At 42.9% G+C, this 14,518-nt stretch overlaps 1 protein-coding gene across 4 annotated transcripts in view; it reads left to right on the top strand.

Annotated features, from left to right (window-relative positions):
- The window catches only part of LOC119172272 (tropomodulin), a 156,977-nt gene extending 143,721 nt beyond the window's left edge, over window positions 1-13,256 (top strand). For all 4 annotated transcript variants that reach the window (XM_037423316.2, XM_075893496.1, XM_037423317.2 and 1 more), the window contains 5 exons: window positions 2,172-2,302; window positions 2,968-3,075; window positions 3,268-3,411; window positions 9,599-9,746; window positions 10,209-13,256. In XM_037423316.2, the coding sequence (XP_037279213.2) occupies window positions 2,172-2,302; window positions 2,968-3,075; window positions 3,268-3,411; window positions 9,599-9,746; window positions 10,209-10,258 (581 nt within the window). In that variant the 3' untranslated portion in view covers window positions 10,259-13,256. The remainder of the gene's footprint in view (window positions 1-2,171; window positions 2,303-2,967; window positions 3,076-3,267; window positions 3,412-9,598; window positions 9,747-10,208) is intronic.
- Window positions 13,257-14,518: the final 1,262 nt, after the last annotated feature.

Here is a 14,518-nt window from a genome sequence, read left to right as displayed (position 1 = left end):
CCGGCTCTCTGGTTTCATTTATTAGAGTACTGTAAGCCACACCCGGACTTGATTTCAGAATTTTCTGTTTTTGCATAGTTACACGAGAGAAAATACAGTATGCAGGCAATACAGCTGGAAGGACAGATGTCTTGAGAAATGGCAGACACAAAGCATCTTAATGTATTGTAAAATGTAATATCAGCAGTAAGCTTGTGTAGTTGCTTATATTTTTATGTTTAAAAGGTCATGCACTACTTTTTGAAGTAAGCATCGAATGGCCTTGCTTGTGGACTTAAATACCAGACAACTCGAGTGCTGCAAAAACGATTTGAATATGTCAAGAGCGAGAGGAGTTACAGAGGTTTGTTACGTGCTTTGAAGGGACACCAAAAGCAAATATTAAGTTGATGCTGATTGTTGAAATAGTGGTCCTGAAACCTCGTTGTACTATTTTTGTGCCTGGAGAGTGCTCATTTTGAAACAAGCTCACGTTTTAGTGGTCCGCGTCGCGATAGCGCACTTCGAATCACCTGCCTGAAAGCGGTCTTTCTGACGCCGCTGTTGCTATGCCCAAAGTTGCTCGCCTTTACTGCGCAGCTGCCGACACTAGTAGCAGCAAAATGAAAGTAGCAGGAGCCACAGCAGCAACAACAGCCATTGAACAGTTTTCTGCTTGCTCGGATTAAGTCTGCTTGCTCGGATTGCTCGGATTTCTGCTTGCTCGGACCACTAAAACAAAACTTTGGAACCACTTGCGTCATTCCCCATAAAAACACGAGGCCATTCTATTTTTGATCAATCAAGCTGGAATGGACAAGCAGCATTTTATTACGTCTCTTGATACACGGAAGGTTCTTCTATTATTATTGCAGCTGGTGTGGTTATTAGAGATTAATTGTAGTCGGACACTCTCACGTGATCGGGATCATTTCCAAAATATTCCATTCGTGGGCACATTGTATGTTACACTTAGCTGAATTTCCCGGTAAGTAGGGCACTGCTGTTGATAATACCGTTTTAAATGTTTTCACACATTGAGCTTTCTATCTGACAAATTATTTGCCTTTAGTGTCTCTTTAAGTGCTTACTCTCTTCTTTTGTCTACGCATTGTTTTTCAAAGTTCGAACATTCTTAAGTCAGAGCCTCGATTTTAACAATAAACTAGTATGTTTAAAATGGGTTAGCTGATTGCAAGCATGATTTATTTATAGGCAACACACCTACTACAATTCTCTCCTTATATAGATCATGTTGCTCCGAAATTTGTCTATATTCTTCGCACCACCATGGGTCTGTGCCGTTGGTATCCATCGTGCAAAACTTTGACGGCGACGTACCCTCCTTTCACTCCTCACGCCTTGTGAATTTCGCCATCTGGGCAGATCTAGAGGGTTTTCTTCCCCATTGACCAAATGTTAGTTTGCTCCGTATTCAAAACGTGTGGCATAGCTGCTTAGTCTTATTGAACACGAATTTTGTCAGCATGGAGATACGCAATGTTGTCATTTTAGCATTAACACATTTAAGCTCAGGCAATATTAAAGCATCACGATTTGTTGAAACATGCTGACCATGCAAATACTATAGGCAGTGGTAGAACAGCCCCTATGGGAATCAGTAGGGTGGTTGCACTGCACGAGAGAAGTCGCCAAGCTAGTGTCCTTCAACCTTGGTAATGTGTTTTGCGTACATTTGTGATTATTAATGCATCTATCTGATCACATCAGCTTTATGGGGTATTCGTTCTTAACTCAATAAAACTATCAAGATGCCTTTCCTATCTTAAGGAATTACAGGAATGGAAATAAACTGCTCGCCATGTCCGAAGTGGGAACGGGCTGAGTTTTTTCATTCCGTACAATTTAAAGGAATGGAATCGTGGCAGGTTCTGATTCCCCTGAATGGAATTGGCTTTGGAATGGAGGCGCTCGTTCAGAAACTCTGGTGTATCCCAACGCATGAGGATCCTCTATTCTCGCAAGGCGCAATTGTGCAATCTATCTGGTGCAGTTGAACATTATTTTTAAAATTCATTGTTGTTGATGTTGTGTCTTAGTCTTTCAGCAATATTTTGGCAGCGTCTGGTTTCTGACAGTGGACCGTTGCAGTAGTGTTGCAATGTTGGGAGATGCTTAACAGTAGCAGCCGGATTGCTGTAAAAGTCCATCTGTAAACAAATTGCATGCAGCCCTGGTGAAGGCATCCATGCCCAAGCCCATGCCAATGGAGCCGGACAATGACACCAACACCCACCAAACTGCCGAGAAAGTGGCTTCGAATGATCCGTCCCTGAAAACGCTCAACTGGAACAACATAAAGGTAACACTTTGTTTTTTTTTTTTTTCTGTTGCCACTCATAAATAATTACCTTCTCTATTCTGTTGGACAAAGAGAACTTGCAAGTATCATTGTTGTCCTTGACATCCTGCCCGGAGGGTAATCTTAATGCTAAATTAGCTATTTTGAGACATTGGATTGTTTTCATTTTTTTTTTTTCACTTGTTCTCTCTTACTAATTTTGACTGTGTAGACAGTATAATGAAAACTTTCTGTTCTCATCATAGTTGAATCAACAAAACTTGACCGTGTTACATGAAAAATTGCAGATATACAGTTCAGTTAGTTGCATTCTTACAGTGCTTCCACATTTTGTTTGAGCAATGTGTCATTCTTAGAAAAATAGTTTTTATAGTCAGCATATTCAACTGTTTGCACATTTAACTTGAGGAGTAGCTTTTATGTGGGGGCATTTTTTATTGCTGTGCTACAGGCATGCAAACATTGACGTTAGAATATGTAAAGAGTGAATTTCTAACCAATGGCCCCTTATATTGTAGTAATGAAACAAACTTGATTTTTTTTAGAATAGGTCTTGCACTGTTTAATTTATCGATTGTCGTTAGTCATGTGGCCATGCTTGTTTCTGTTATATTTTTCAACAAGGCTAGAAACGTAGCATTTTCCTTCTTGTTCATCTGCTTCAGAATATCCGAAGAGACGACTTCAAGAAGCTCTTCGAAGGTCTCAAGAAGAATACAAACCTCGAATCCCTCTCCTTAGCAAACACTGATCTCACTGACAGCTTAGTCAAGGTGGGTGCTCAGAAACCTGTCGTCACTTCTAGTCATAAAAAAAAAGAAATTCTCTTTTAACTGCTTTTTTGGTATGATTTGTTTCAACACGTAAGACAGTGTGCTAAATAAATACTATGGATATTCCCAGCTTATCTGCCAAAACCCAATTTATTTCCATTAATAGATGGTTTATGCACTGTTCTTGTGCAGCGCCTCATTGAAGCAGTGCGGCACAACAAGACATTGAAGTCTCTCAACGTGGAGTCCAACTACATCAGCGGGCCCGTCATCAAGGACCTGGTTGAAGCCGCCAACAGTCAGCAATCTCTGGAGGAGCTCAGGGCATCTAACCAGGTAATGAGACTTTCTACAGGCTGTTTTTTTGTCTTTCTGCTGAAAGCATTGTTCAGGGCATACTTGGCAAAAGCAGCAACAAAAAAAAAGGATAAATCATTTTGAAAAAATCTTTCTGAAATGTTTAATATACATCTTGTTTTTTATGTGATTTCCAATAATTAGTAATGTCGGCATCTTTTTTTATTATTATTCGCATTACAAATTGATATTTTGCAAATATTTGGTTTATCAACGCATCAACGATACTTCAAACACCATCAGTCTGGGTGTAGGCTTTCTTCCGTTGTTCCTAGATATATGTATAAATTATACATTTCCATTAAAATGGAGATGGCCTAATTTAAAATTATTTTTGTGACTACTGAGAAGAATGGTTTGTCATGAACATAAATATTTACTTAAAAAGTTTTTCATCTACATATTTGTAAAATGAAAACTTACAGTTTCTCTGAAAGGAAGTTTTCCACTAGTAGAAAATTTAGTCCTGGTCTGTTTTTTTTTTTTTTGTATATCATTTTTGTTCAATGGCCAAACTCCCTAGCTGAGCAATTTCATATAAGGGTTTTTCTTGCATCTTCATGCTGTAAAAAGGTGAGTGTTATTTGTTCAGTTTTATAAACCTTCGGGCACTTTCTGGACTTCTGCAGGACTAACTTGGCAACATCGTACCAGCCTAGCCTCCCGGGTTTTTCGGGAAGCTCCCAGATTTCGACCATTTCTTATTTTTGTACAGCTAGCAGGAAAATCTTTTAGAAATCGAAATTTTTGTGAGTGATCTGGCTGCATTGAAAAATATGAAGCTCTACCTAATCCAGGCTTTTTGTGACACTATCGGACTATCGCATTATAATTTTGATGAATTAGAAGGCATTTATGTAAACATACAGTAGAATCTCGGTGATATGAATTTGTAAAATTCCCCAGCTGACTTTCACTGTGTTCAAGGGGCCAAAATTTGAATGTTCTGGATAGATCAGGGCATCGTGCCAAGAGATACGAACTTTGGTATCAAATTCTCGAGCAGACACCGAGGGCAGCATGCGAGAAGCTTTGGAAGGACTTGCTTAGCCAACGAAAGCGCGATCTCTCTTGACGCGATGCCCCGCCGCGGTGGTCTAGTGGTTAAGGTACTCAGCTGCTGACCCGCAGGTCGGGGGATCGAATCCTGGCTGCGGCAGCTGCATTTTCGATGGAGGTGGAAATGTTGTAGGCCCCTGTGCTCAGATTTGGGTGCACGTTAAAGAACCCCAGGTGGTCGAAATTTCCAGAGCCTTCCACTATGGCGTCTCTCATAAATGATTGATTGATATGTGGGGTTTAACGTCCCAAAACCACCATATGATTATGAGAGACGCCGTAGTGGAGGGCTCCGGAAATTTTGACCACCTGGGGTTCTTTAACGTGCACCCAAATCTGAACACACGGGCCTACAACATTTCCGCCTCCATCGGAAATGCAGCCGCCGCAGCCGGGATTCGAACCCGCGACCTGTGGGTCAGCAGCCGAGTGCCTTAGCCACTAGACCACCGCGGCGGGGCGGCGTCTCTCATAATCATATGGTGGTTTTGGGACGTTAAACCCCACATATCAACTCTTGACGCGATGATGTGTGGCGACAAAGCTGACAACTCTAAAACCGCATGCGCATCCAACACTTAACCAGTCAGGGTGACGCTTCTTTCTGCAAATGCTGCGGACAAAACCGCGTCACATGCGATAATAGCAACAAGCACTTTAGTTTTGAAGGCACCTGCATGGCCAGCTCATGTGAATTAAAAAGGTAAATGCCGTTTACCACCACTGCGGCAAAAAAAAACCGCGGTCGCTGTGGCGTAATCATCGATAGGGACTACGAGCTCCAAAGGTATGCGCATAATGCAGTAGTTGAATAAAGTCTCCGAAAATAGGCAGAAAATGTTTCGGTGTTCTTTTCACTTGTGTCTACAATGGAGTGGACTTAAGCTCTTAGTTTTCAGTTGGCCTCAAGCGAAGCTGTGACGTGTGCTTTCGTGGCAGCAAGCTGCGCCACCCTCTATTAGCCCGTTCGCCTGTGTCCCAGAAAAAAAAAACGCGAAGCCTGCGCAGTAGGTGCAGCACAGTCACAGTGAAAGCTAGAAGAGCGGCCTTTAAGAGCCTTTTCAAAACACTCATTGGATACCTACTGCAAGCACACTTGCTTGGTACCCACAAGGGCATTAATAAAATAAACTTTTGGGTAGTAGGCCGGCATTTGCTATGCTATTATTCGTCATTCTTCTGAGAAGCGTGGTATTCGCTAAACACTTGCTAGGAATTTTGTGCCCATTGTCCGTGCAGTTCCTGAAGACGGTGATGAATTATGGCTAAAGTGGGTAATCGTCACAGTTAATAGGGAAACAAGAACAAGCTTTTGTAATGGGTCGGAACATTGGAAAGCCCACTCATCACGCTAATCACATTGTGCGACGACTGGTTGTTATTTCGCAGTTGTAAAATGCTTTATAAGTCGTATTAACGCGATTGCTTTCCCGACATCAAGCCTGCCTAAGGCAAGTTTGACAACAAGTCACAAGCACCGAATTAGCTCAGTGGTAGAATACTGGGCTGGCACCCAGTGGACCCGGGTTTGAGCCCCACTGTGCCATTGGTGCTAGGTCATGCCCGCCTAAGGCAAGTTTGACAACAAGTCACAAGCACCGGTGTAACTCAGTGGTAGAATATTGGGCTGGCACCCAGCAGACCCGGGTTCATGCCCCGCTGTGTCATTGGTGCAAGGTTTTTTTTCCAATTTCGCCCGATGGACACCGGCGGCGGTGGTGGCGAACAACATGCAACTGCACGTGACCAGAGTTGTGACCTCATAACAGCTTTCGCTGTAAAAACGTACCCAAATTCTCTTGATGAAAAGAAATATTGTGTACCTGTGTCGCAAATGGAAACTAATTTTGGGGGCTTCTTTATTGCTCAAAGTTTTGGGCGACAAGAATATTTTCGATCACTCTTGACATTCGTAGATATCACTGAGATTTTACTGTAATTGGGACACCCTATGTGCGTTGTTTTTAAGTCATTTTAAGACCGCAACGACAATGTTTACGCTTACAAGGCTGTTTGGAACTCCCCCCTCCCAAACCTTTCTGTTATGTTTTTTTTTTAAAGAAAAAGGTGGGTGGGGGAGAAACGAATTGCTCCCCCCTGCCCCATTGCAGAAATCTCCCAAATTCAGAACCCTTGAGTTTAGCAGGTATGCAATACAAGTACATATTTCTATTAAAGGAGCAATGACATGAAATTTAAAGTTTGAGACGTCACCTTGGCATACTATCTTGGTATGCATGACCTTCTTGAGCAAAGTATGAATTTGGCCCCATTGGTAGAAGTTATTTTAAAAAATGAAGAATTTTCCAAAAACTCCTTTCATTTAATGCTCACGAGTCTAATTCTCATACAACAACTCAAGACTGTCCAGAAGGCCCACGATGCGGCGGTGAGGCTGGACCTCCCCGTCCATATGTGGGAGCGGCCCGTGATCCTACCCCTATAAAACGGGCGTGGAATCCTTCAGGACCCCAATAAAAGTTTTTCATTCATCATCCATCCATTTTATTTGGAGGGCAAACAGCATCTGAAGACTCATCGTGGCATTGAGCACCCCGCAGCATCGACAGTACTGTGACATGTTCAGCTGATTTATAGCCCATGCCACAGTTTCTCAGTAACAATGCACTAATGACAACAATGTTGATGATATCATTGCTCATTATCCTGGTGCTGACTGGCGGCAATGCCCAGCAGTGGCACCACTTCAACTGTCTCTATTGTTTTGTCTCAAATCCTGTGTCTTCTCTGCGCCACTTTGAATGATTTGCTATGAGCCCCTCAGCATATTTCAAGCGCCAATGCGAGCAGCTTTATGGGCCTGCATGTTATGAAACAGTTGTGTAAGTGAGTGGCACCACTGGCATTTCGCGTACTGTAATAAGGGATTTATTTGTTATCGAGTAGCTTCTTCATTCATTTGTAAAAGCTACCAGCTGGGTTTGTGCGTGTAATTTGTGTCTCTCGATGCATCTCCGTGATGCATTGAACACTAGCCTTACACACCCAGAGACTGCGCTGTTCTTGGGAGTGTGATAGTGACATGGGCAAGACGTGCCAGCACAGAAGCCTGTCTGGGGATGTCACGTACAGAGCGTTGGCAGTTAACGGCAACGGTGGTGACATATTCGTGACTACAGTCGAACATTGATTATGCATCGCCTGGTTTCGTGATAACCTGCATTTTACGACAAATCGGCTTGGTCCCGGTGAAATCCACATCGAGATAATGTATTAAAAATGCAGCGGACTTCCAGATTCTGTCTGAAAAAAAAAAAACTACTACCTTAACTTAAATCAAACGTCGTCCAGATATTCACCAGCGCGAATTATGAACTTGTATTTCCCTAGGTTGACGATTAGAAAAATAGAGAATGACACAGGATGTCTTCTTAAAGTAGAAAACTTTTTTTTCTTGCAATCCTTGAGCTTCTTCATGCACCTCGATCACGTGAGTATCCAGGGTCGTTATTTATACAAGCTCTATTCACACAGAGTAATTTCAGCTGGCCGAAAAGCTTATCTCTGAGTTCCTGATGTCTTCACGTTTTGGGTCCATCGAAACTTGTCCTGGTCAACATACACCTGATCTCCTGCCTTTGTGACAGACTCACTCGCAGGCTTGAGCACGCAAAATGGCTTTACGCAGCTTTTTTCACAGTGCAAAATAACTTTCACTTGATGTCAACGTTCATAATAAAAGCAGGACATGACTATAGTTGCATGTCACAAGCCAACAATTCACAACGTGAACAGCTCAGTTACGCATGAAGTCATCTTACCCAAACTCGTGGTTCATGGCCGTTTTACTATGACACTGTGTCCGACTTTTTGGCGGGAGGCTGTTGGCAATGCGGTTTTGGTTTTGGGCGCAGGCAATTTTCAGGCTCGATTTACCAGGAAAAAGTATGCGTTGGATTCAATACTGTAAAGGTGGTAAATATTCGCTCTCACCTCCTTCAACTAATTAATGATGTTATTGGCAAGAATAGTTTAATCTATCATCCTGGATAAGTGCAACGTCGTGCCGTGGGCTTATTGAGGCTGTCTGTACCCAATTTTTTAGGGGGAGGGGGTGTAAGGCTGAGCATCAATGCCAATATTCTTAGTTTTTCGGTTATACGATAGTTTTGTATGGTCCCCTGAAAGTCAAATAACCAGGGTTTCACACTTCTAGCAGGCGAAACCTCAGCTGAAACTGGCATCACCGTTTCCTGTGGCCACGTGATCAGATAAAGCATGACCGTGGCAGGGGACAGCACTGCCAGCACTGCTTTGTGCCCATTTTGAACTTTGCTCAATACTGGTAGTCATACTAATCAATATTTCAGACTTTCATTCATTCCTCCGCTGTATATCAGTTCATCTCTGTTGCACCATCAGTACCTAATCATCACTAGGAGTTGTTAACCGTACGTGGACGCAGAAAGGACAATATGTGTAAAGTTAATATCACTGTTGTTTCAAAGGGACCCTGAAGCACTTTTTCAAGTAATCATGGAATGAATTTGCTGAAAGAGCTTATTGCCTGACGATTTCGACACTGCAAAAATTTTTAAGAATCAGTCCATTGCAAGTTCAGTTTCAAATATGTGTCGCATGCTACACTTGCATTCTCTCTTCTCTCGTCCTGACGAAAGCGCTGGAAGCTAAGGAGAGAGGGGTGGAAGGGCAAAAAACTTCACGCGTGCTTTGTGACCTTGAGCACTCTTTTTTTTTTCTTCAATGCAGGCTTTTTCAGTGCGATGGCCTGCGCATGCATGGACAAGTCACAGCCTCCCGTGGCAATCTCTAACGACCGAGCGCGCTATGTTCAAATCAGCCAGTGGCTGATAAGTGGGCTTTTTACAAGGGATTTTCGAACGTCTTCCGTGATTTGTTGAGAGAAGACAAAGCAATTTTTCGCTGACCTTGATAATTTATTGTAATTCCAATTTGTTGTGAACATTTGGCTCGTGTGTTGCGGGAGCCTCTATTACTGATCGGCAGCGTTATCTGACCAGCTCAAAAAGTGTTGAAGAAACAGCTGCTTAGTGATCCACTCAGTTCATCATTGTACTAGGCGATGCTGCTACATGATCTCAAAAGCATACATTTTACTTTGCAGAGGCCTTCCATTCTTGGTAACAAGATTGAGATGGAGATTGCACGGCTGGTGGAGAAGAACCGTACGCTGTTACGGTTGGGAATCTCGTTTGACGTACCCGATGCACGGATGAGGGTAACGCAACACCTGCAGAACAACTATGACCGCTGTGAGTGCACAATCCACTTTTCTCTGTGGAATAACGAATGAAGCATAGATGGAACAGTTCATTAAGTAGTTCCATGAAAATTGCCATCCTGCCTTTTTTATTTTGTGGCTCTCATAATCCGTGTCTCTCAGTGTAGAGCTATGTTTCAGTGAGCACAGCTTCACAAAATGCACTTTTAATATTTGTCAGTGCTTTTGAGGTACTTCGGATTGTTGAGCACGAATCACAATTGTTTTTTTTCTTGTTGTTACAAATCTGCATTCTTTAGTGATAGTCAAAAAGTTGAGTTGCTAGTTTACGTACCGTCTAGCTCAGAATTCTACCTTAACTCGACTGGAGACACTTTTATGTGGACCCCCTCTCTGTACAAGGGACTTGGACAAAGGGATTTCCCAGTGACTGATTGTAAGCTGCCGTTAACCCCCATTAATTTGTTGCATTGTTCCTTTTTTTTTTTTTCAGTGCGGCTGCGACGCACCGCTTCAGGAGCACAGCTCAACAACAGCACCTGAGCGTCTCGAGATCTTCATGTCTTTCTCGGCTTAAATACGTTTTTTTTTATAAGCTTTATACTCTAGAGGCAAAGGGCAGAAGAGCTGCTGTCCTATGATGCTGCAGCTGTGGAGTTTCATACAAACACGTGGCGAAGAGGGCGGCGCATGCATCAGGGTATGATTAAGTTTGTCGAGGATGATGTTAGGCTACTTTTATGTCAATGTTCCTGCGAGCAACAAGAAGTGCTTGACATACCAAAAAGGTGGTAGCGTTCTCTGTTTTGCATAGGAACTGATGCGAGACACTCTGTAAATGCATTCGAGGCAACCTTTACTGAGAGCCATCCTCCTGCCATTCCCCTCTTCGTTGGCTCTTCTCCCACAAGCCACGGTTCCAGATTTCTCTTTAGGAGTGCTTGTGTGGAACTCCACGGCGATGTCATCAGATTTTCTGTTTGTAATGATGCAAGCAAGTGTGTGTTGACCCTACTGCTTCCACACCTTAATCGTGACACACTGCGTACAGCCAAAGTTGAGAGAGCAGAAGGAATGCCACCTCGTCGCAAAACTTAGTAGAAAGGATTGATTTGGTGTTTGCGGCTGGTAAAAAGATGGAAGAGATTTTTTTTTCTTTTTATGAACTGCTTAAACAAGAATCTTGGTAATTGCTCCTTTGTCCACCGAAAATGCAAGCCAGGAATAAACAGAAGTTATAGTGAAGTCATTTTCCTTAGACCAGGTGTTTATAGATGGTTCAATTGGTTACACAGGGCACATGTAATCCTGACAGTGTTTTGTTTTTTAATTTATCAGCTGCACACCATACCTTTCACTGCTCTCGCTTATGGCTATCTATGGAGTTGGCATGCTTGTTGTGTAATCTCCTCATTCAAGGAAAAGCTCTTTCTTCACGGTCCAGCTAGGCATGTTGTTTCTGACATCACTGAACGGTGACCATATCCTCTGTCAAGTACTTTGGGGAAGACTACTTTTATTGTGCTGTCATCAGTTAGCCATCAACTAGCAGATACAGACACCCCAAAAGGAATGGTTTACATGTTCCCACCGGCATTCTTTTTGCATGCTGCATTCGACACTAAGTTACACGAAGAACACCTTCCCTAAAAGGGGTTGGTTGAGAATATGGCCTGTAGGTATAGTAATGCTGGACTTCTTATACTAGTAGTGTGATTTGTCTGTGCACTCCACGTTTGTCACCAACAGGAGGTATGATTGAAATGAAATTATATTGTAGTATATCGAACCTACCAGCCATCTGCCATGTGCTGTTGAAAGGTTTGACAGTTGAAAGGTGCATTAAGAGAGTAGGAAGTCTCACGTCACTGTCCAAATTGCTGCTTTGTTGGTGTTTCCTGTCAGCTGTAGAGGTGCTGCTCGAAGTCTCGTGTAGGCTGCACAGAGATAATTGTACATTCTTCACATAAACAATCATTGTCACGCATGTTATTCTCACACAGCGGTGTGTGTGTGTATGCTCTTCAACTTTATGTCCACCTTTACGGCAACAAACCGGTGTTCTTTCTGTTAGTGTCTTTTTCTCGCACCTCCAGTTCGTACTAGGAGGCGAGGGCATTGTGTCATCATCATTGTGCTGTCTCACCGAAGCGGTCACCTGCACAGTATGCTGCTGGCATTACCGCAAGTTGCAGTCCCGGCCGTGATGCTTTTCATGCTCTAGCACTGCCCTCAGCACACTCAACGACGTCCCGGTTTACATTACATTATGTGTCGTTTAGTTATCAAATTTCTACGCCGCTTTGAGAAGTGCAAGTGAGTCTGTGGAAATGTCGGAAGTTGCACCTGAAGCAAATGTGTGCCGCGGGCAGCTTCGTTTGTAAGCTGTTGACGTTTTGTTTGCATGTGATCGTGGTGTGCTGAGCTACACTGATATTTGTTAAGTGATACTTCATGATGCCAGAGCATTTAGTGCACGGCCATATTTACTATTGCACTCAGTGTGGATTGCAAAAAAAAAATGTGCACCTGCCTCTTCGACTAGAAGAAAAATTACAGGTGTCATTTCTGTTACATGTGAGGTCCTCCTAGCGATTGGAACAGCACGTAGTTAACAAATGTTTCGTGTACAAGCCCTGTCATGCAGTCTCAAAGTCTTGCAGCAGCGGCTCCCCTTTTTCAATTCATATTGAGTACAGTAGCACACTGCTGCAACTTGCTGCTCGGTGTTAAAATGGGCCCTCATTTTTCGAGACTAAGGAATCTTTTGTGAACCTAGGTGCTCAAAGGTTTAGTGTGTTACATATGTTCGCAGTTCTGCCAGTGAAGCACAGTTTCATTTCATGTGTTCATCTTATAATTAAGTAAGCTGTATATAAATGCAAAGTCCCTCTCCGTTAAGATTTCAAGTTTTTTTTTTGTTATTTTTATGTCGCAAGAGGCAGGATAGTCCGTATGCATTTCAACAACTCGGGGTCTCGTTACCTGAGCAGGAATGTCACGTGCGAAGTCTTTGATGAAGTGTCACTTTATTGGCCACCATGGCTGCAGTTGTATCATGGAATCGATGTAGTGATCCCGGCAAAGTAGTGAGAACTGCAAATGACATGGTGTAGGTTGCCGGCCCTCCATTCACATGAGCCTCCTGTTGACACTGGCAAAACAGTAATACTTTTGTAACGCCAGACCGAGCCTTGCCTGTGATTGGAGTTGTACAACAGTGGTATTAAGTCACACGTGCCTCTTCAGCTCGGCGCTCGTGATCCCCAAGCTGTTACAGTGCAAATGGGCTCTCCCATCAGACACAGTGCTGGCATTTTTGTGCCCTTCATTTGTGACGTGCAGGGTCAGATATAGTGAAGGAAAAAAAGCTTACACAAATGTCTGTGCCAGCCACCTCAGATGTGGTGCTTTGTTTGGACGGAACAGCATTACCTCTTCACTGCGCATGACATATTCAGTGCACACAGCCATGATTTTGAGCTTATGGAGCTGTTTGTGTAAACCTTGAGTAATAAAATTCACACATACATGTGTCCTATTCTCTTTTGGACTGTGTCATGCATTACTAGAGCAACATTTATGCGGCCATTTGATCTTCTCCGTTGACTGGCTTGAGTTCTTATGAAGAACATGGATAGTAGCAAGTGCAGCAAAGCTACGAAGATATATTGTTTCGATAACAATCCCTTTAAAGCATCAATACCTAGCAATCTGTGCAAACAATAATTAAGTGGGCCTAAAAATGTCCAGCCCTTTGTAATCTGAGAACTGAATCACTTAAGTGTAAATACGGTGAACTCTATGTAAACGGAAATCTGTTTTTTAACAGAACTGCTGCTTAAATGGAACTTCCATATGATTGGTTTCGTACCAAAATGCTGCATCCCTGTTTGTCTCGGTAAACGAAACTCCTGTTAAACAGAACATATTTGCCTGGTCCCTTCAGGTTCCGTTTTACGAGAGCCCACTGTAATATATTTGTCATGGCTAGTATGCAGCTAGAGTTAAATGTAATTGGACTGGAATTGGATAAGTTTTTTTTTGTAATACACAAAAGGTAAAGTTGTGATGAAGTCTTCTGCAAGCAAAACTCCAGTTTATATTTAACAGTGTCCTGGTGGGTGTTCGAAATTCCTGGAGTAAGGAAACTTACTCCCTCAGCAGACAGTGCTGCTTCTTCCTGCTGAAACCTACAGCTATCTGCAGTAACTTTCGTAAGCAACAAGGGTAAGTACATTGAGTAACAAGGGTAACGTGTTCGCGGAATCACTCGACAATGTAGGATTATATATATAAAAGAAACTTGCGTATCTGCAGTCTCTAGTTCGTGCTGTGTTGTCCAAACTTTAATGTCCGCACAGATTTTAGCTGTCGGATTTGTAGAGACAAGACGCGGTTGTCTCGAGCAGTTGCGTTTACCACAACTGCTTGTTTTGTTTCTGTTGAAATGGACTCAAGAAGGCCATAGATAATGTGACGGTACATTTGTAACGGCGAGCCAGTTGGCTGCGGCATTCGAAACGTAACACTGGTGAGCTGGTTTTTTCAGGCAATTGAAGGAGAATTTTCAAGTCCTGGTTGGCTAAACATTTCCATTATATAGAGCAAGATTCTTTCAGCCTTTTAACAAATTTTGGCAATGTGTAGTACTACCAAGTGCAATCCTGACACTGGCGTCCTCCTCGCACTCTTTCTTTTCTCTCTTTCGTGCGATGTGGGGCCAGCAATTGTAAATACGCTGCCCTGCCATGCGCTCTTTCTAAGAAAGTTTTAAAAATTGCTGGAGTGACGCCGTACCCA

The sequence above is a fragment of the Rhipicephalus microplus genome, chromosome 4 (genome assembly GCF_043290135.1).
Source record: "Rhipicephalus microplus isolate Deutch F79 chromosome 4, USDA_Rmic, whole genome shotgun sequence".
NCBI classification, from domain to species: domain Eukaryota; kingdom Metazoa; phylum Arthropoda; class Arachnida; order Ixodida; family Ixodidae; genus Rhipicephalus; species Rhipicephalus microplus.
Note: the sequence above shows the minus strand (reverse complement) of the source record. Positions and strands in the feature narration are given on the sequence as shown.